Source organism: Crassostrea angulata, chromosome 2, assembly GCF_025612915.1.
Source record: "Crassostrea angulata isolate pt1a10 chromosome 2, ASM2561291v2, whole genome shotgun sequence".
NCBI lineage: Eukaryota > Metazoa > Mollusca > Bivalvia > Ostreida > Ostreidae > Magallana > Magallana angulata.
In genome coordinates, this window is record NC_069112.1 from 14,265,471 (window position 1) to 14,287,736 (window position 22,266).

General features: G+C 33.2%; 1 protein-coding gene and 1 pseudogene across 3 annotated transcripts; both read left to right on the top strand.

Moving 5' to 3' along the window:
* The first annotated feature begins 2,310 nt into the window (after window positions 1-2,310).
* LOC128171828 (multiple epidermal growth factor-like domains protein 10) lies at window positions 2,311-15,137 on the top strand. 3 transcript variants are annotated; one of them, XM_052837610.1, is made up of 8 exons: window positions 2,311-2,542; window positions 4,265-4,516; window positions 8,456-8,593; window positions 8,887-9,024; window positions 9,445-9,585; window positions 10,642-10,779; window positions 12,279-12,431; window positions 14,189-14,682. In XM_052837610.1, exons 2-8 carry the CDS (start codon window positions 4,288-4,290, stop codon window positions 14,299-14,301), a joined length of 1,050 nt encoding a protein of 349 aa, XP_052693570.1. In that variant the 5' UTR covers window positions 2,311-2,542; window positions 4,265-4,287; the 3' UTR covers window positions 14,302-14,682. The 3 variants fall into 3 exon arrangements, with proteins under 3 accessions (XP_052693570.1, XP_052693569.1, XP_052693568.1); XM_052837609.1 differs by lacking the exon at window positions 14,189-14,682 and adding an exon at window positions 14,740-15,137 and having other exon boundaries at window positions 2,409-2,542; XM_052837608.1 differs by having other exon boundaries at window positions 2,409-2,542; window positions 12,279-12,435.
* A 944-nt stretch (window positions 15,138-16,081) lies between these two features.
* LOC128171830 (uncharacterized) lies at window positions 16,082-20,571 on the top strand (annotated as a pseudogene).
* The last annotated feature ends 1,695 nt before the right edge of the window (window positions 20,572-22,266 follow it).

A 22,266-nucleotide genomic window follows, 5' to 3' on the forward strand; every position in this document is an offset into this window, starting at 1 on the left:
CCTAAAACACTAAGTGAAAGTGAAAAATGTGTCTATCGTAAATAATCAGCTATTTTTTTTAAAAAATAATTTATGTCGAGTACTTTTTGCTGGCGCCAACTGTCTGCGATGTAATCTTAAGTATGGTAAAATAAACGATCTACATTCAATACCTGTAAAGTGTCAGTTTTCATAGGCTTCCTTTAAAAATAAATTTGGATAAGTGAAGCGTTCGAATATTTGAAATATGTACATTGTTGTCATAACTGACAAATCATTTGTTTAAAAAGCTTATTTATAGTAATTGCATGTTTTTGTTCCGAAGATTTGACCGTTGAATTTTTTTTTTACAGAGAGGAATCCGCTAAATAGTATACTTAAAAAAACTACACTTAATAATTCCCTTGTTAAAGTTATGTTTTTCAAATTAATTACTTCTTGACCGACTTTTTAAAAAATCGATGGTTTTTTTTATTTTATGTTTTTTAATGAATGCTTTTTTGTTCACTTGAAGCAACCGCGTACAGTTTTTATCGTAGCTAGAATGGCAAATTAAATGTATATTTTTTATCAGATATTGCATAGGTTTGTGAAAGAAAGAGTAATCAGGTCAACAATTTGAAAACGTATTTCTCTGTAAAAAGCAGGTAAACTAACACAGATGGTTTTATTGGTTGAATTTTTGAATTACATTATCTGAGAGAGTATCTTTTTTTGTAATTATTTGCATGGTTGTGGCCCTTTTTTATCAACACTTGTCTTCAAATTTAAAACAAGATTTAAAAACTGTGTTCTAAACATTAAAAGGGCATGGTCAGGATTTTGGTCAAAAAGTATCTTTTCGATTCAAATGTTAACAAAACTTCAGGAAAGCATTTTTAATACGCAACTAAAATGTTAGTGTCATTCGTTGAGTTATGTGCGAGTTACAAAGCTTACAAGTTTTTAATATGTAAACACGGCTTTTGTTTACATTTAAATGTTAAAGTGAAATTTTTTGGGTTTTTGTTTACCTTAAATGAATGTTTTAAACGTTAGAAAATGTTTATTTATGCTTAAAATTAATAAGAAAATAGATAAATCAGCTTGAAATGCTTTTTTACTTATACATTGATCTGATGTTATAAAATAGGTCACCTGCCTTGTTTACATGACAACGAATTGTGCTCGTAACTCTACTAACTCTGACATTTCATTTTGTCATTTGTCATTGTCATGGCATTTCCAAAGTATTGTAAATAATGAAAACAGAAAAATAAATTTGGACAAAAATCGTGACCATGCCCTTTTAAGTATTATTTTGATATATTATTTGCTATGTTTCTGTGTTTAATTTTGTCATACGTGTATTATTTTCTCTTTTTTAGAATGACCTGGTTAGCATTGCTAATCAAAAGTGGAATACTTCTAGTGTTGTTTTCATTAACTTGTGTCGATGGTTTTGGTAAGTTATAGCGATTCATCATTTTTTAAAACTTCGGTATATGAATTATTTCTTTTCTGAGTTTAAAAAAATGTTGTCACTATCGATATATATTTGTTGCACCTTTTATGTATATAACTGCATATTATATAATGGAATTCTTTAAATGAATAAAAAGTCATATAGCACAACAATAAAAAATATATTGTTTTAAGTTATTCTACATGAGGGGGGAAATCATTAGGCCGTGTGTATCATGAACGCTACCTTAACACACTAAAACTACTTTAATTTGTCATCGACCTTATCGATAAAATAAAATGTCTGCTCCATATTTTCACAAATTCTAAAAAAGGCATCATACCATTAAAGATGTATGAGCAGTTTAATACGGTTAAAATGACTTTAAACACAACCAACTTTTTATTAAAAACGTTTGCGGTAGTAAATGTTATCTTTCTTTCGATTTGTAGTTTTTGTTTATAGTCTTCAAACTGTCGATATGTATTATCATTCTACTAAAAACATAGTCAGTTGTTAACAAATAATGGACTGCCCACTGTACCATTTAAAAAACAGTGTGGAAAGCAGGAATTTTTAAAATAATCACTTATAGTTAATTTCCTTTTAGATATAAACATGTTGCGTTATTGTTACATTAAATTGCATATATTATGTTGAGGAACAATTTTGATCATTTTATTGGTTTCATTTAGCCGCTTTTCTGAAAAATGAGAACAGGTTGAATTTCAAGCGCATAGATTAGTTTTGGTAGGATTTCATTTATAAATTAGTTGTAAAAACAATAATAAATTTTAATACATCCTGCATTTTTTTTTTCAAATGAATGTTCTTAACTTATCTCGCTTACAACAAATAACGTCGTTTCTGTTTTGTAATCTTAAGAAAATTTAGCGTTACGAAGATCTGCTTGGGAACAGCATCCATGGCCATATACAGATAAGGACTATGGAAGTCAGAATGCGGTGGATGGAGATTACTCTGATCGTTCTGCAGCGGGAGGTCAATGTTCGATCTCGGCTGACAACAATTACACGGAGGCAACTTGGGGGGTTGACTTGGGGGCGGTGGTCAGCATCAGCCATATCGATATTTTCTACAGGACAGATAATGAGAAAAGTAATGTATAGCATAAAATGAGGAATGAAAAACGTTATATGTATAATCATTTTTTTTCAATGAGATTATAAAGTGAGCCAATTAGTTAAAGTATTTACAGATTGTAATGTCGCTGCCTGTAACACAAAAAAAAAAAAAAATTAAAGATAATTTCATGGTTATAAATATATTATTTACCAAAATGAGAATAAACAACAACGGCAAGGCAAAGCATTTTAAAAGGATTTTGTTTTGCTCCGTAACAAAATTTTTACAAATAATTAAATGCTCTTTTTTTTATTTTTTAAGTAATACGAAGTGCAAGTTTTATGTATGCTGTAAGTAATCTAATTGTGCAGTTGTTCTTTATTACCATGATAAAAAAAACATTGTCACTGAAAATTTGTATTGTTACATTTGCTTTTACTTGGAAGGGAATATTTAAGGATGTCCTGACTGAGAAAAATTTACATTTCAATACTATCGATTTTTTACTGGCCGCCAAAAGGCGGTCTGTTATCTGATATGCATTTAGATATTGTAACTGCGCTTCTGCGGGACAGTTTTTAATAGAATTAATATCATGAATGTTTTTATGAATTAAAATTAAATTTGCATGTGAAACATGTCTTATGCCTTTAAAAAATATTACATATTTTTTTGTATTTCTCATAAATGAAAAGACGGTCATAGACTGTCGTGTTTCATCGCAACTTTAATCTATTCGAAAAATTTCGGAATTTTTCATTCTTTTCAAAACAATGTATTGGTATATGGGAGATACTAAAGAGCTGGAATACCTAAGACCTGAATGACATGAAATTTTTTATAAATTATGACATTTTTTAATTTCTATTGTCTGCGTCAAATAAAAAGACTTTATGTGTGTACTTATTATATTTCAATGTGAATAATCAATTGTAGTAGAAAACTTTAATTAATTTACCGGACGAGCACATGATCTTATATGTCCTTTTAAAATAATCCATTTCTATTTTATAATGTGGTCCCTTGAAATCATATAAACTAATACATTCAATTTCAATTTAAAACAATGCAACAAAAAATAAAAATGGTTTGAAATACATTATCTTTAAGAGAATAATGATCAGTTGAACTTTGTATTAGAATAATGTACATATCAATGTGTTCTCCTATGGCAATGGACATACAATTACCGATAGAAATGGTTGCAGTAACAAACTCGATTCTTTATATTAATAGTAAAATGTTCAACTTCAAAACGTGTTGCTGGAAATATATTAAAATTTACCATTAAAATTAATAGTACAACCAACTCGTTATTTTCTTCTTTGGTGTGTGTTTTTTTTTGTAAACAATCAATGATGATTTATACAACATTTATATTTTTACTGCCCACTTGACGCTTGCGTCACTATATTTTCTTGTTTCTTTAGTTTTGTAAAAAAATATATTTAACGATCAAATGTGTATATTAACCTCACTATCATACAATACAAAATTATCCAAAAGATCGCAATGACAGTTGTCATATTTTTTTTATTTTGAAAATTAAAACTGCAAGCACAAAGATTAACATTGATAACATACCTGTATGATATATATCATATTGTGTTTATTTACCAAATGAGTATGTGGATATTATGCATGTTTTGCCTTCAGAAATATGTGTCTATCCTTACATTATAATTTTGGATGCAACATGCTTAATATTAAGCATATTCTATAAATCTTAATTTGTTTATTTTGATTTTTGAATAGGACCAACGTCATTCACATCTCGGATGGCAGGGTTTTCCTTGTATGTTTCAAATACAACTTCGAAGGACGACGGTCATCGTTGTTTCCATGAAATACAAAATGCTGTAGGCACGCCATCAGAGGACCAACGAATTCAATGTCCATTTCATGCACGTTACGTCATTTTTTACAACGAGCGCAGGCCGGAGGTTGTTTATCCGAGCTATTACTCAGAGTTTGCGTACAGTGATTTGTGCGAGGTTGAAGTTTATGGTAAGTAACCAATAAATGAAAAGTAAATCGTAAAGAATCGTAATGACGACAATAAGTACTATACATACAATGAATTTCAACATGTCTCAACCTCAGACTAACAGGCCTCTGTAATACTATCACCTTATCTATAAAAACTAGATGCAGTCATTAGACAGTAATACCCGTTTAATTAAAAATGAAGGCTACATGCAATCTCCGGTAATACAATTCAAATTTATAATTTTCATAACTGAAGGATGAGATCCCTTCCCATATGATAATACACATCATGACATTAGCAGCACTTTATGTGCAATTTGGGGTAGAACTGTTAGCAGTGAATTTTCAGTTAATCAATAATTTTAACATTTTATGTGATAGAAAGTATAATGGTCTATATAATTATTACAAACAAAATTAAAATTAAATTATGCCCCCTCCCCGTGGCGGTTGCCGGTTTTAGATTTCCTTTTTTTCGCATTTTTAAAGTTTCTGTCATTTCAGTTGCAAAAGGTGTTTTTTTTATTTGTCAGACCAGCTGCAGACTGCATGCACTATTGAGTTGACCCCATATTGACCCTGTATAAACAATTTTTTATTAAATGTGTGTATTACATGTAAGTAGGTGTAGACACTTAATATTTTTATATGAGTTATAATAGGAAGGAAGGAGTATTTCTTTCTTAATGTATTATAATGCATCAAATACAATGTAGGTCATGACCTTATGGGACTGTTCTGACCCCACGAAACAGGAAAATACAAAATATCTTCTAATGTCATTATGATACATCAAATGGTGTAAAGTACATTAATGACCCCCAGGCGTTGTCTTTAACCCCCTCCCCCCGCCTTTATGCAATAGGAAATGATATGATACACTGTATATTTTGTTAACTTCTGAGATCCTCATGCATCCCTAAACCATATAATTTATTTTTGCTCTTTGTGTCATTGCGCGTAAAATTGTATATAGATTATGCCCCGTTGAAGACACCCTGACATTTTAGAACTAGAAATAATGTATTTTATCTTATTCATATGTTATACAGTAGTGTTTGATCTATGTGGGTAAATCCTAGCCTAATGATGTCACTGCTTTGTTTTGGAGACTTTACAATTGCCCCAAATAGGCGAATACACATGGCAGTGATGCATATAACATTTTGTTTATAAATCTTAAAAATTGAATTAAGCAATTTCCAAAATGTTAATGTGAATCACGAGAGAAAAAGCAATCAAGAAATGGTTTAAAATTTGCTACTGTACACATGTAAGAATGTTTTAAGAAGACTGAATCTTTATAACCAGGTTAGATTGGGGGGGGGGGGTGAATGTGGAGTATAAACATTTATAATTTGAATCATTTATTGTTATTAATTTTAACTTGTCAATGAATACTACTTATTGACCCCAAGGTAGAAATATGACCTCTGATCATATCTCAATAGATCATTTGTCAATTATGCAAGATGAAATGTAATTTTTTTTAAGAATAACATTTTTTACCAGTTTATAAAAGTTTTTAGACACCCAAATTATATTTTGATTTTAATAGATCATTCGACAAGGGAGGGGGGGGGGGGGGGGGAGAGAGAACAGTTTATATTTGAGTTTGTTTGGGGGTGGGGGTTCCAAGTCATATATTTGACAATTTTTTAATGTAATTTAGAATAAGACTAAGCCATGCTACAGTCATGAACATGAATAGTATAGAATAGTATAGAACAAAACACAAACTAATACATGTACATGTATATATACATAGGAAGTATTACAAAACTGATGATAAATCTATATCTGGTTTCTTAAATTGAATCATATATCATGTACATATTATATTATTGTTTCTTTGTTCAAGGCATTAAAGATGGTATGTAGGTCATGATCCCAAGTGCTCTTCCTGAAATTATCGAATATCATAAAAACCATTATTCCTCATTAGGTCATGCAGGCGCATCAGATCATTATGGCATGTAAATCATGACCCTAAGGGCTCATCCTGACCCCGTTAGAATCAGAAATTGTCAATTATCTTTAAATTATTGATGTTTGATGATCCTATCTCTATTTAATCCTTATTATTAAGTCTCCCGAATGAAATTTGGAGACTTATTGTTTTTGCACGGTTCTTAATTTGGACTTCTGGTCCATTAAAATCCCTAATTACGTAACATAGGATTAAATCAATGCCATGTACAGGAAAATAACGTTAGAATAAACATAATTGTTTCTATAACGTATTAAGAATATTTCACAGTAAAAAGTTATTATTGTTTTTTTTAGAGCCCTCTCAACCCCTTATTTAAAGGGCCAACCTCTTTTTTTTGATGTCAAAATGAAAGCTCTTGACTTTGTAAAGTTTTTTTGTTTTACATGTTATAACAAAATACTATTAAAATAAAAAAATATTGAAAGAAAGCACGAAAAATCACGACGTTTTTAACCGTAATTTTCGAGCTCGGGCGACCTTCGGCGCTGTTGGTCACAGGAAAATATGTATACCACATGTCAGATCTAAAACCTTTTTTCCTACAATCCCTAAAATTTTGAACTCAATATCCTAAAGCGCTTAGAAGTTGACCCCTAGACAAGCCGACCCTCAGAAAATCGTTATATTGTAAATATCTCAAAACTGGAAGTGACGTCATTATAAAAGAAAAATTCAATAAGGTTCAGATCATTAGCTATCAGATCAAAAAGTTTCATGTTAAACGGTCAAGTAGTTTAAGAGAATTCGCGTACACAAAATTGGTTGGAAAAAATAATATAAATAGGGAAAAAGAAACCGAACAAAAACAGCAAAGTCTCCAGTTTGAAACGGAAATTTAAAATTTTTGAAAATATTAGATTCACTTCCGGTTTCGGAAGTGACGGATTTGCATTTCCAACCTTATTACGGAGGCAAAATTACAAGTGTATGAGCACAAGAAATTTCAAGTCTCTTATCTTGAAACATTTTACAGAAAAGTCCCGGACAAAATGACTTTTTCAAAATTTTAAAAATTACGTAACGTCATAAAAATCGTGACGGTTTCTTTAAACCTTCTTTGATGGACACTAGCGTGCAAAAATCTCTAAAGGTTTCATCGAAATCGGTTAGAAAATCGTTGAGAAAGGAAGTAAAATAACAGTGAGAAAAAAATATTTCACAGGTAAATTCATAACCACAGAAAATTTCAAGCATCTATCCTAAAGCGTTTTTGAGAAACTGCCTGGACAAAATGACTTTTTAAAAATTGTGAAAACGACGAAACGTAAAAACGGGTGTAACCTTGTCATCGAAACTCAACAATAGTTGAGGTATATTCGGTGCACATAATCTCTGAAAGTTTCATTTAAATCGGTTCGAAACTTTTTGAGTTATGAAGTCTTTAAGGAGTCAGAAAGAAAAAAAAACTAAAGCAAAGCTCTAAGTGGGTCTTACATATACGTCCAGAATAAAGCTAGATATTCCTGTAAGAAGAAGAGTTCTTTAACCAATAACAAAAGTAACTTAAACAAAAAGATAAAAAAAAACCGAATAATTTTTCGTACGACTTAGCAAAATCCGAATGATTCTTGGTTCAAAAACCTTTACGATTTCAAGAACGACTGAACAAAAAAAAATCCGAATGTGTCAAAGTCACAAAAATCGAATTATTTTTGTTATGAGATAAATTTTACTTTGAACTTTAGGCTATTTTAAAACCTAGAACGCAGAATGAAAATTAAGCTTTACAAAATACGTATACGTTGGAAATGGAAGACCCTAAATTAAGAATAATAAGAAACCTAAAGAACCCCAATAATAATAGAAAGAAACCGAAGAATTTAAAAAAGGGTCTTTCGTTGGAAACGGACGACCCTAATAAAAAAAACGAATAAAAACAGAAGGGTCTTTCATTTCAAATTAAAGCATTTAATCTGTATATGTGCTAATGACAGAGATAAAACTATAAAAAATTATCTTTTAAGGATGTAGAAAACCCGGATATTTTGGCAATGATTGTAATTTACCCTGCCCAGCAAACTGTCAGGAGAAAAGATGTAACATCGGCACAGGTTACTGTCTTGGTTGCCTTCCAGGATACAAGGATCAGAGCTGTAAACACAGTAAGTTTTTATGCATATATGTTATTTACAAATTTCTTGAAAAAAATGATTTTTAGTGCATTACTAATCAATGAGGATATAAAAAATCGTCAAAACAAGTTAGCAATTCCAGCGTTATGAAGCAAAAAATTATGATTGTTTGATTTAAAAGAATTAAAGTTGATTTGAAGTATTGAATAGCATATTGCTCCCTTATGAAATATAAGCAATTTAGATAAATCTACAATATTCATATAAGCATGTGCGATAAAAAAAAAAAAGTTATTTCCCACTTTACATATGTTTTAATATAGTGTGTGACAAGATGACATACGGATTGGAATGTGCTTTTAAATGCAGTAACTGCAGAAACGGAACCTCATGTCATCATGTAAACGGAACATGCATTCATGGCTGTGCGGATGGTTTATATGGGGATATGTGCCATGAAGGTTTGAATTTTAATCACAACAAAGGGATGGTGCTCTGACATTCAGTCGACTAAACTTTTGCTGAATGGTCTGTAAAGGTGACCGTAATTCATGACAGTGCCATTCAGTCACATTTTAGTTATCTCTCACTAAACTGAAGGAAGAGCGTCATACCTTATTTGCATGTGTTTTTTCTTGCATTCTTCGATTAACAGGATATAAATGAGAGGTGACATGTATTGACATTTTCAAATATGAATATGATTTTCATTTAAACCTTTAAGTTGTAGTATTTTGAAGCATTTTTAGTTAATATCCTCAATAAAAATGAAAAATGAAAACCAAACATGTAATGATACTTTAGAATGTAGATGTAACACTTATTAAAAGAAATCATTGTCAAATTGTTCAATAACTCGGACACAAGTTATATGTTTTTAGAATGTCCATTGGGGTATTACGGTCAAAACTGCTTGCAACAATGCAGCAAAAACTGTTATGTGACCTCAAGATGTGACAGAGTAACAGGACGGTGCGACCGTGGCTGTAAATCAGGTTGGACGACAATCACTTGTGATCAAAGTAAGAGGTTTTTCGTATTCTTGTTAAGGGTCTGTTCTGTTTGATTAGTTACTGAGCAAAGTGCAAATGATGTCAGGAGTTGAAATGTATAACTCGCTTACGAAAATAAAGCGGCTGGGGTATTTTGATAAGAAATTAATGTGTTTTGTAAAATGTTGTTTTAAAACCGATTTTATTTCAATTAAAATACTTTATTAAAAGAAAACAACGGCACTATATATTTTGTTTATTATAGAAACGCAGCATTATTAAGGCTTGATAATATAAAGGTATTTAAATGAAATATTCATGAAACGATGCATCTTTTATTACAAAATATTTATGCAAAGTTAATTTTATTATTATACGAGTTTGATATTAAATGAAAGCAGCGTAGTAGATACCATTTTGTTTTAAACGTAGCGTGAACCGCTTGATTGACAATCACTTGATATATGTTGATAGCTCTCCAGAATGGCGGTCATAAAAATTTCTACATCGCAAAGATATAACCTTATCGAATTCAACATTTACTTAATAGTTAAATTTTACTTTTCGATTAGATACTGAAAAGTGATGCTGCTTTGTACAGAGTTTATATTTTATAAGAACAAATATAAAATGTATCCATGTATTTAAATGTGTTTGTACAGATAACAAACGCCTCTCTTAACACATGATATGCGTCAAAATTTACAATAGGACATCACATTGACAAGTGCATCGCGATCAGTCAGTTGTTTATATTAAAACTTTTTGGTCTTTTTGACTATAAAGTTGCATTAAGAGATAACTTTTAATGTAGTTTAATGTGTTCACACAAATAACAAAGGCTAATTATTTTGTTTTGGAGCATTTTAGATGACGTTTTGTGTGAAGTCATAGTCTATATTTCCCGTACTTTATGGCAGGCGCGACCACAATGTAAACCTTAACAGTGTTGCATATTAAGTCAGTTTTTTTAAAAACAGCCAAAGAAGATTATACTTTTGAAATGCGTGCACTGTACCTGTTTACATACCCCTTTAAGAGGAGTTTTACGAAACTTAAAATACATAATTATGATTTCTTTTGAAGGGTGCGGAATTGGTTTTTTTGGAACTGACTGTCAGTTCAAGTGCGGTCATTGTTTTAATGTCAGCCATTGTCATCACATCAATGGAAGCTGCTTGAACGGATGCTCAAAAGGGTATAAAGGAGAGGATTGCAAAGAATGTAAGTAACAATTAACAACAAAGAGAATCCATCATTTAGCAATTCCTTAAAGGTGGCTTAAGGGATACTTAAGGGGTTTCATACGATCTATAAGCCACCTTTACGTCCCTTTTAAGGAAGCGCTTATACATGTAGGTTTTAAATGTCAAAACGTATTTAAACCCGCATTTAATCACCTTTAATTGTATTTAAGTGGCCTTAAAACTCATTTTGAATTGTCTTTTTACTGTCTAAATGCTAATATTTACAGGAAATCGTGAATATATACTGAACATTCTAAATTGTTAAATTGTAACGCCCGGGCCCTAACTGGTGCCCCAAAAGGGGGTCAAAGTTTAATAAAAAATATAGAGGAAAAATGTTTTTGAAAAACACTTTTTCGGGAAGTACAATGCTAAAATTTGTGTAATTACTATGCAAGTATTTACAAATAATGTAGATTCTTAATTGTAAAATCGTGACGCTCTAACTAATACTGTAATACTAGGGCCTTAAAAGGGGTTCGAAATTTAAGAGGGATGTGCAGCCATTTTGTTCATTTGAGGATAAGAATGTAAACATTTCTTGAACTGGCTTGTTTCTGCCTGAAACTGGCCAAAAATGTTGCCAAAGATATAAAAGCAATAAATAAGAAGTCCTACATGTCATTTTATTTAAAAAGTGTGCATACAAGAACAGGACGATGTATTTTTAATCACTCAGAACAACTGTTTAACTGCGCAGCTACAGGCTTATTTTGAAGATTTAAAAAAAAAATATGAAGGAGGTTCATTGTTGACCTCTCTACAACCATTTGTTGAGAAAAAGTTTGAATCTTGCTCATTTTAGTTGTAATTTTGCCTCAGGATAGGGTACCCTATTTTTATCAGTCGGCATGGGATCTATTTAAGAACAAGAAAAATCCAATCTATAGTTAGTACTCCTGTGTCTATGGAGATACATTGACGTTATATTTTCATTTCAAAATGACATGTCGAACTTCATATTTATTGCTTTTAATTCTTTCAGCAGCATTTTTGGCCGGTTTCGGCATGAAACAAGCTATTTTAAGAAATGTTTACATTCTTATTCTCAAACGTACAGAATGGCCGTGCATCATCCTTAACATAAAAACTGGATTATAATACAGCGAATCTATGATATCGAAAAGAGAGACTAGTAATCTCTTAATATATACAACTGTATAATGAACTATTAGTAAAGCACAATATCAATTCGAATGGCAGATACATGTACATAAACAATATGACAACGATTGCAATAACATAAATTATAACTGTTCTACACTAATAAAAAAGGCCAACGGTTTTTAATATAACCAATGAAAGTTAAAAAAAAATGTATGGGATGCAACGTTTGTTGGTATAATAATCGATTTATAGTAGATAGTTTTTATTTATCAAAGTCAAAATGAAATAAATAAGAAGAATTAATTAATGGAAATAAATGTGTTTTAGATATTAAAACAATAGTTTTATAACCAATTTGCTCTTTAACAGCATGCTCGCATGGACATTTTGGAGTAGATTGTCTGCATAAATGTAGCACCTACTGTAGTGGAAATGGAACCTGTAGCCGCTTCACGGGAGTTTGTGATGAAGGTTGTAAAGAAGGATGGATGGGTTTAAAATGTGGAACTCCTTCAACACAAGGCATGTATGAAACTGTAAAATGAAGTCACATTAACACACATCCTTAGAGTCAATATAATAATACATTCAAATTACATGAAATGTAGAGATAATTAAGGTCTTCCGTTTCCAACGGAAGACCTTATTGTTTTCGTACTGTTTCTTATTATTATTTTTTTCCACAAATTTTGTGCACGCGATTTCTCAGAAACTATTCAGCCGATTTTGACAATTTTTTCACAGATGATTGCCATAGGTCATAATTCTAGACGTTTTTTGAAATTTTGAAATCGTCACTTCCGGTACCGAGTTACGGCGGAATTTCTATCTATTTACGACCTTTTTTGTGCAGAGCTGATCTCAGAAACTATTAAAGATATGAATACGAAATTTTCAGGATAGGTAGTGTATAGTTTGAAGTTGTGCACTATTATATTGTTTTACGCCAGTGGCGCCATTTCTTCGAGCTCGCCTGGGCTCGAAAATTGGGTACGAATTTCTATTCAAAATTTTCATACGTTTTGATCTGTATCTTTTTATGAGTTGATATTTTGTTAAGACATGTATAACAAAAGTAGTAGATAATCATAAGTTCTTTCCAACGAAATCAAGAAAAAGGGGCTGGCCCCTTTTTTTCGGGGGGGGGGGGGTGGCAAGAAACTCTTAGAGTCTATTACAATTTACATAAAAACGATTAAGATTTCGTAATGCATTATAAAAGCAAAGTTGTTATTTGTAGCAATACCTATCTGGAAAACTCATTGCAACACCCATTTATTACGTAATTAAGGATTTGTATACATTATCTGAAAGTGTGTGTGTGTGTGTGTGGGGGGGGGGGGGGGTAATTCTAAAATTATATCGATTATTCATGGTATGATTAAAAACAGAAATCACAAGGAAGACCTACTCGTTACTCGTAACGAGATCATATCTAGTTGTATTTATAATTCTTGTAAGTTATTGCCGAGATCATGAAGCTGCCGCAGACATTATTCACCAATATACCACAAACGTCATCAGTATATTATCATATCAGAAATACCTATTTGTCTTGCACTGATCATAAAAGTACAACTCCAAACCGTGAAATGCTTTAAAACCATGTCAGTTTCACGTGATAGTTCCAGTTAAAACGATGTGTATTGCCTCAAATGTTTTTTTAAAGAGATCAATGCGGCTATTCCTAGAATCCCGTGGCACATTTTCACTGCATGTTTTTACATAAAATATATAACGTGAAGTGGTTATAATCTCATTAAATTTTCCTTAAAATATTATGATTATGATTCAAAGATATTATATAAATAAGTGAAGAGAATTAAAAATCAAAAGAAAAAATTCTGGTGTCTGCATGTGATTCCTTTGATCGGTACACATGTAAACATTACTAACTAAACCGTTGGGGTTACACGGAAAAGCCGTCAAAATGACCTAGATCGTCTTTCTATAGGGGAAACGATCTGTAGAAATACTGGTCTCGAAATGTTGTTTGAAACATAAAAGCCCCTGCTAAGGACTCTGCTTTAATATTTCAGAACAATAACTTCTCGACCTCGAAGGTTATTCAGCAACATTCACGAAAATTCGTACTTTATTTCTTAATTATATCAGCCATGAATTAGGATTTAAGAAAGGAAATGAATGTTTTAAATATGATCTTCAATACTAAAATAAAAAAAACAAAAAACAGCATCTATATGTTTTCTGTATAATATTGTTTTGAACGTGAAAGAAACACCATGTTATAAATAATTTTTATGATTGCTCTCTTACAGACACACCTAATGACGATAACCTCGCTGTCACTTTCGGTGTTTCTTTTGGACTGGGCATCCCATGTATTTTGGCCATAATATTAATTTTTGTTGGATGTAGGGATAAAAAATGAAAAAAAAAATCGTAATAAGTACGTTAGATGAGTTGAATTGCAAGAACATTTTAATATAAAAACAATATCTTATCATAAATGACAATTTTGGTTATAGAAACTAAAAAATCTGAATAATTATAAAACATATAAAATAAAACATTGTTACTGATATTTTCATATGCACTTATGAATAGCTACGTTAATGATCTATGTACGTTATTGTTACTGAGACGATCAAAAGAGTTTTCTTCCATTAGTCATTGATAATTAAAATAAACCATTTAAATTAATGCAATTCGAATGATTAAATTATGTACAGGGTGTGACAAAAGTGATTAAAATTTGAGCGATTGTGAATTCTGATTGTCAACAAATCAAGATAAATAAAAAATATTACTTACCTTACTGCTGAGTCGTGTTTTGTCATAAAATTTGTTAATATTGTTCTTTTGTCAGATAACTAACAGTAGCCGTCGAGAAACTGAGAAATACAAGTTCTGTATGAACATTTTAGTGATAAAAAGCAAGGTATGAAAGCAACCATATATTATCGATATGTTATCATCAGGAGAAGAGCAAGCCATTTGAGAGTTGGAATGTAGTTATTTTCTTAACAGGCTTTAGTCATCTTTGATGTATGAGGTGGTGCATTGTCTTCCTGAAACATGTATGGCTCATCTGTAAAATAGTTGGCTATGACTGGCCACAGGTTCTAATCTAAAACGTTGATATACTTCACACTGCCCATATTTCGATCTATGAAAGTACCCCTGACCATGGCAGGTACATGTAATACAACACCATACTATCATTTTAAATTCCTGCCAAAGTGATGTTTTAAACAACCGATGCATTCAAGGGGGGGGGGGGGGTGTACTTCTCTCATTTTGTTTTAACAACCTCACAACAATAAACAACTCACTAAATACTCTTACTCCAGTTTTTTTCCCGCAATTGTCCATGTAAATTTACTCCTGGCCAACAAAACAAGACAACTCTATTGATTAGTCGAACATCCCATTTTTGAGCGATAGCTCGCCTTCTCAGGGCATATTTATGATTTTGTCGCACAGAAAAGTTAACAGTGTTAATTTATTTTAAAATCTATCATCGTTTATGTACGATCCCGTCCGATGATTCCCTTTAGAGTCAGGCAACTTCAATATTCCATCATTTTAGGTCGTCCTGATCTTTTGCGTTTTCAATAGAGCCGTTATCATGAAACTGGTTCATAAATCAACATATAGTAACTGGACTTATTGTCAACACTTAAGATATTTCACTTTGTTTGAAACCGCTATTAAATAGCTTTGAGATAATAGCGCATATTTGGGCTTGTCTCGTAATATGCGCCGTTATCAGAGCTCTCCCCCGCAATAATCATCTTAATTTTATATCTACATAATGTATCCGGGATTTCATTATCCGATCGCATAGGGTTTGGTATTTAGGCACTTTATTTCCCGATTATCTCCCCATTTTCATACAGCAGATGAAAGGAAAGGTTGGTAATTTAAGGAGCCCAAAATATTTTTATAATATCTAAATAGTTTTGAGCATTTATATTTATAACAGTTCATTAATGCAAACAAGTATCGAAGTCTAAAGCGGTTATTTTTTTTCGCTCGATGACATAATTTTAGATTGATTGAGATAGATTTAAATGGGCATGGATGCTAGCCATCAGACCATATGTGTACCTATTCTATATTTTAACTGTGAAAAGAATTAGTTTATCGTTATAATAATTGAATTTGAAGTTTAAAATTAAAATAATTGGGATATTTTTTGAGCGAACATGCCAAAGGTCAAAAGAGGTCAAGCTGACGGGACATAGGGGCCGAAGAATAAGAGGATAAGAAATGAAAAAAACCGCGACGTGGGAACATCGTCCGCACAGGCAGAGAGTCTCTCCGAAGAAGTTCCGCAGATGATGGCACCAGTGACACTTCATGGTGACGCAGCCCCAGGAGCCCCTGGTGGCTTGGATGCTGCACCCAATCCAGGTAATGCACTCGCAACAGTTGCGTGTATTGAAGGTTGCATTCCGCCCCAATTAAACTCGCAGTTTTCGCTGGGTCACAATGTTAATGCACAAATTAGACAGAAAATCATTCAGGGCAAATACATTGATTTAGCTACATTGTTAAAAAATTCTAACACTGATGATAGTGCAAGTGACAGGGTTTTTGTCTTGGGCAATGATGGTCAGCTTTGTTCAGGGTCAAGGTCTAGCATAAAAATTGTTACAATTGAAAAGTGGACCGATGCCTTTTTAATTTATGTGAGTATATTTACTGCTGTGCACAGTGACAAAACTCAGTATTTGTTATACATGCATGACATTAGAGTAGGGGCAAGGAGATCAGTTGGGTGGAAGCAGTACGACGAGCAATTTAGGCTTAAGATGGCAATGGACCCATCCAAGTCATGGCCAGTAGTAGACTCAGAAATATGGTGGGCCCTAGCAATTCTTCTCCAGTTTCAGGGTTTTATGGTGTCAATAAGTGCTATGCGTTCAATTTTCAAGGGTTTTGCATCAGAAATCCATGTTCATATTCACATGTGTATAAAATGTGGGCACGAGCATTCTATGTTGAACTGTCCAATGTCGGCTCATCCACGTAGACATGTGTCAAATTTCAGCCAACGCCTGCCTCGCCCATCAGGATATGGCTCTCCTCAAAGGTTTAGACAAGAGGGACCTCAATCACTCTCAACCACCAGCCCAGCTCAGCAATTCTCGGGAATTTGGGACTTAGGGCATTCACCAATTAGGGTTGATAAATTCTCTAGAATTTTACAAGACTATCCAGTAAGGGAAGCTGCTAAGGAATTACTTGAGGATTAATCAAAGGCGTTTAAATTAAATTATGTGGGGCCAAGGTTAGGTAGTTTTCTAGAAATCTCGTGTCAGCAAATGAGCACAAAGATCAATTAGAAGAAAAGATTAACAAAGAAGTTGATGCAGGTCGGGTTATGTGTCCATTTTCTAATCCACCACTACCAAATATGCACATTTCCCCAATAGGTTTAGTACCAAAGTCAAGTGGAGGCTGGAGGATGATCACACATCTGTCTTACCCTCCTTCTCTTGGTATCATTGCATTTATAGATCCTAAATTATGTTCAGTAAAATATTCATCTTTTTATTCTGTTGTGGATATAATTGCAGAGTTGGGACAGGGTGCAGAACTGGGCAAAGTTGATATTAAAAATGCTTTTAGGTTACTTCCAATTTGTCCTTGGGACTTTGAGCTGTTGGGTTTTAAATTTCAAGGAAAACATTACTATGATAAATGCTTGCCAATGGGCTGTTCATCATCCTGTGCCATTTTTGAAAAGTTTTCAACATTTTTAGAGTGGGCTACAGTTGAAAATTCAGGTTTAGATACTTTGTCGCATTATTAAGACGATTTTATTTTTGCAGGAAGTAAAGGTTCAGGATATTGCTACAATTTCATGAGTTCATTTCAGTCAATTTGCACAGAATGTGGTATTCCTTTGGCAGTTGAAAAACTCAAGGCCCAGTCACTTGTTTAATTTTTTTAGGTATAGAGATAGACACAGATCAAATGTGTATTAGGATACCTAGGGAAAATACTAGAGCCGAGAGGTTTATTAGAAGCCCTCATGGTTAGAAAAAAGGTCAAAGTTTGTACACTAGAATCATTGGTAGGAAAGCTTAATTTCTTTAGCAAAGCAGTCAGAGGTGGCCGAGCTTTTAACAGAAGGTTTTATGATGCAATGATATGTATTTTCAAATACAGATTTTTATATTCGACTCAATTCAGCTGTTAAACAGGATATGACAATGTGGCTAAGTTTATTGGTTGATTTTAATGGAAAAGCTTATTTCCCCCAAAGGGAATGGACTAGTTCTAGGGTTCTTCAGTTGTTTACAGATAGTGCTGGTTCAGCAGGACTGGGATGTGGATGTTATTTTGGGGGTAGATGGATTTATTATCAATGGCCTTGTTGGAATAATCAGGCTATAATGAGAGGCATAACTTTTCTAGAGCTAGTGCCTATAGTATTGTCAGTGATGGTTTGGGGGGAGGCATTAAGTGGGAAAAAGGTGCAATTTCATAACGATAATATGGCTTTAGTTGCAATTCTGAACTCAGAGTCATCAAAGTCACCAAGAATTATGTGTTTGCTAAGGCAACTGGTTTTATTTGTTATGAAATATAATATTACATTTAAAGCTAAGCATATAGCTGGTCTACATAACAGATGCAATTTCTCGTAAGCAGTGGAGGCGTTTTCGGAGCCTTGCTCTTGTAGCCAGAAAAGACCCGGATCCAATTCAAGCAAGGTTTCACAATTTGATCTTGGAAGTGAGGCCACTAGATTGTTAAATGCAGCAAATGTAGTTAACACCACATCTACATACATCACTGGAATTTCTGCTTTTGAAAAGTTTAGAGTTCTAACTCAGTTGTCAGTTACCTGGCCCCCTCCTCTTGATCAATTAGTAAATTTTATAGCATACCTGTCCCACAATGGCTATTCAGATGCAAGAGCAAGAGCTTACATATCTGCTATTGGGTACAAATGCAAGATTGAGGGTTTAATGGATAATACAAATAGGTTTATCGTAGCAAAACTCCTTCGGGGTTTAAAGCGTCTTAGAAATAGGGTGGACGGTAGATTACCCTTGACTGAGCAGATGCTTGCTCAACTGATTAGAGTGCTGACTAGCATATGCCATAACACGTATGAAGCCATTTTGTTTTCGTCTGCCTATACCTTAACATTCTTTGCATTTCTAAGAGCTGGGGAACTGACTTTATCAAAAGGTAATAATTCAGAAGTTATATTAGGGATTCAAGATGTCAAGATTAAAGATAAAAATTTACAAATAGTGTTAAGGCATTCCAAGACTGATCAGTTCAACAAGGGGGTAACAATTGTATTAAATAGTCATGCAGGCATTACATGTCCAGTGCATTGTATGATTGATTACCTGCAAATTCGTCCAAAAATATCAGGCCCACTGTATTGTCATTTTGATGGCAAACCAATTACTAGGTATCAGTTTTCAGCAGTAAAGGGTAAAGCTTTGGCAGTGTAGGGTTATAATAGTAAGTTATACACAACCCATTCCTTTAGGATAGGTGCAGCCACTGCTGCAGCTGAGAAAGGTTTATCAGATGAGGAAATAAAGCTTGCAGGGAGATGGAAGTCAAGTGAATTTCAAACTTATATCAAGTCTCCACTTACATGTTCTAAATACATTTTGCAGGGCTAAGATGTTCAGTCTGGATAGTGGGATCCTCCATTGTAAGAAATGCAGGAGGTGCAGCCTTAAGGAGGCCAGGGGGACAGGGCTAAGGACTACATACAAGAGGGATCGACATTTGGGGGGTTTCGATTTGTTGATCTTGCCTGCAAGCTCAGATGGTTAGCCAAGTTTGAGAATCCACCTAATTTTATAGTTATCCATTGTGGTGCCAATGACATAGGGCAAGTAAAAACCCAAAAGCTGTTAGATAGGGTAAGGTGGGATTTACGTTTACTTGCTTCTATCTTCCCGAGCACAAAACTAGTTTGGTCGTTCTTGCTGCCCAGGGTAGCATGGCGATACTCAAAAAACGTCAGGGCGATGGAGCAGACACGAAACAGGGTCAACAAGGCAGCAGCCAAAGAAATCCTAGGTTGTGGGGGGAGGCTTCTTAGGCATACACAGTTTTTAGGAAAAGCTAAACAACTGTACAGCCGGGATGGTGTACATCTGTCGGATCTGGGGAACAACATTTATCTAAATAACCTACAGGGGGCATTTGAATACTTTGTCAAAAACAAGGAGGGAATAGTTTTTCCCTGTGAATTAAATTCTAGGGTTCTTACACACATGTCCACAGTGGTGTTAAATTGAAGTTGCCTACCCCCACGAGGTGGCGGTGGGCACCTCTGGTGCCCAAAGGTGCCCATGTGGCGTAATTGTCACCTTCAATTTAACCATCCAACTGATCCAAGGTTGGTAATTTAAGGAGCCCAAAATATTTTTATAATATCTAAATACCCGCCCAACCCAACCCTTGTTTTACATGTATTGTGGTATGTTTTCTTTTTTTACAAATTTTAAGGACATACTACATGTACCTTAAGTTTATTCAGTTAATGTTATGAAATAGTTTGCTGCCGTTTGGTTTTTTGCTTTCTCTTTTCAGCAGATAGCTGGGTAATTGGTCCGCTAATGGTGACCTGGATAGCAGCTCCCTTTGGGTTACTGCTTACGTCACAGTGGTCGAGAGGGCGTAATTGTCACCTTCAATTTAACCATCGAACCTATCTTAGTATGTAGTTAGTTTGTTGTGGTTGATGTTGATGTATATAGATATATTATGTGGACTAATAAGACATTTGAGTTAAGAAAATCTAAATTATGTAATAAATATATTATCAAATTTTGCGTTGAATTGTGTCCGTAGCACGATTGCGGTCAACCCAGCGTGCTACTTTTCCCAGCAGGGAGGGCATAAAATGTTGATGTAGGGGGTATGCCATGTTGTCGGCTACCCCATTGTTGTAACAATTTTTTGACCATTGTGGACATAACCTGCCATCTTAATTAATCAATTCATAAACACTTGTGTTGTTGAAAATATACTTATATAAGGTCTTTGATAATGGTTATTGTTTCATCTGTTATTTCCTGTTGTATACACTGTGAACTAATGGCAGTCGAAAATAGAAGCAAACGCTTGTACCTCTAAACCCTGAAGAGCTACCCAAAATCATTCTTGTGCATGACAATATAATTTGACACTGTGTATGTTACAAAAGCTTTATTTTTACAAATCCGAAAAAAAAACCCAAAATTTAAAATGGCGGCAAATTTACTCACTTATACATGTATTTTATTGAAAAATAAAGGAAGGTTCAATCTAGCAACATCTGTGCTTGTTGAAAAGGTCAGAAAAGCATATTTTAAAAAGAAAAATCAAAGTTCTGAAGAAATGATGGGAGTTGATTTTGTCGATGTTTATTTATTTTAAAATCAATGATATGTTATTTTGCATGACAAGAACATGTAGTTTAATTTGATTTGAATAACGCACTTTTTATAATATGAATTTTTGTACTTTTTCGACAAAAATGTCGAGAAACCCCCATATGAATCATGTTAAATTATATTTACAGATAAAATTAATTCAGTTAAACTATGTATCAGTAATAGAAATATTTCTCTGAAATTGCATGGATCCAATCAATATTGAACATTAGTTTCGTTTATCCAAACGCTCGGCGAACACCGTAAATATCCGACAAGGATTTACGGAAACAGCCGAGCGCTGAGTTGAGCGAGACTTTATTGAACTCTGGCGTAGAGATACATCCGACTACAAAAATATATAAATTGTTCGTACCATTTAAAATCTGACTATTTCCAAGGGATTTATAAATAAGTTTCCCTGAAAAACAATGCTTTAGCATACTTTACATCGAATTTATCAATTATTTTCAAGAACTAACTCTTGTCAGCAGCAATGATTTGTGCTGAGGTTCAGACACTGTTTTACTTTCGGTTTGTCTGAGTAACTGCATAGGAGAGTTGATTAAAATCAACTCCCAAAAAATAATTGGTACATGTATCTTAATCCATGTGAGCTCGTAGATAAATTTCATGCAAAATTTCCTTATTATATACTTTTATTACATTGCAAAGCATCTAATGGTGGTTGTTTGACAGAATTAAACAGGTTACATGTACCAGTTTGGTCTAAAATCTCATTTTCAAGCACTAAAAACAGGAATCACTAGATTACTTTTAATTCTTTGGCATTTAAATTATATCAATGAACAATAAATTCAAGTTCTTGGGCTTAGGAATTTATGGCATCCAAAATAATTTGGAATTCTCAAAAACTAGTAATTATAAAAGCACAATTCAACACTTTTAACCAAACATAAAGCAAAGAATCATTGACCAATGTATCGAAGAGAATAATCAAAAATATTTGTTTCAGAAATACT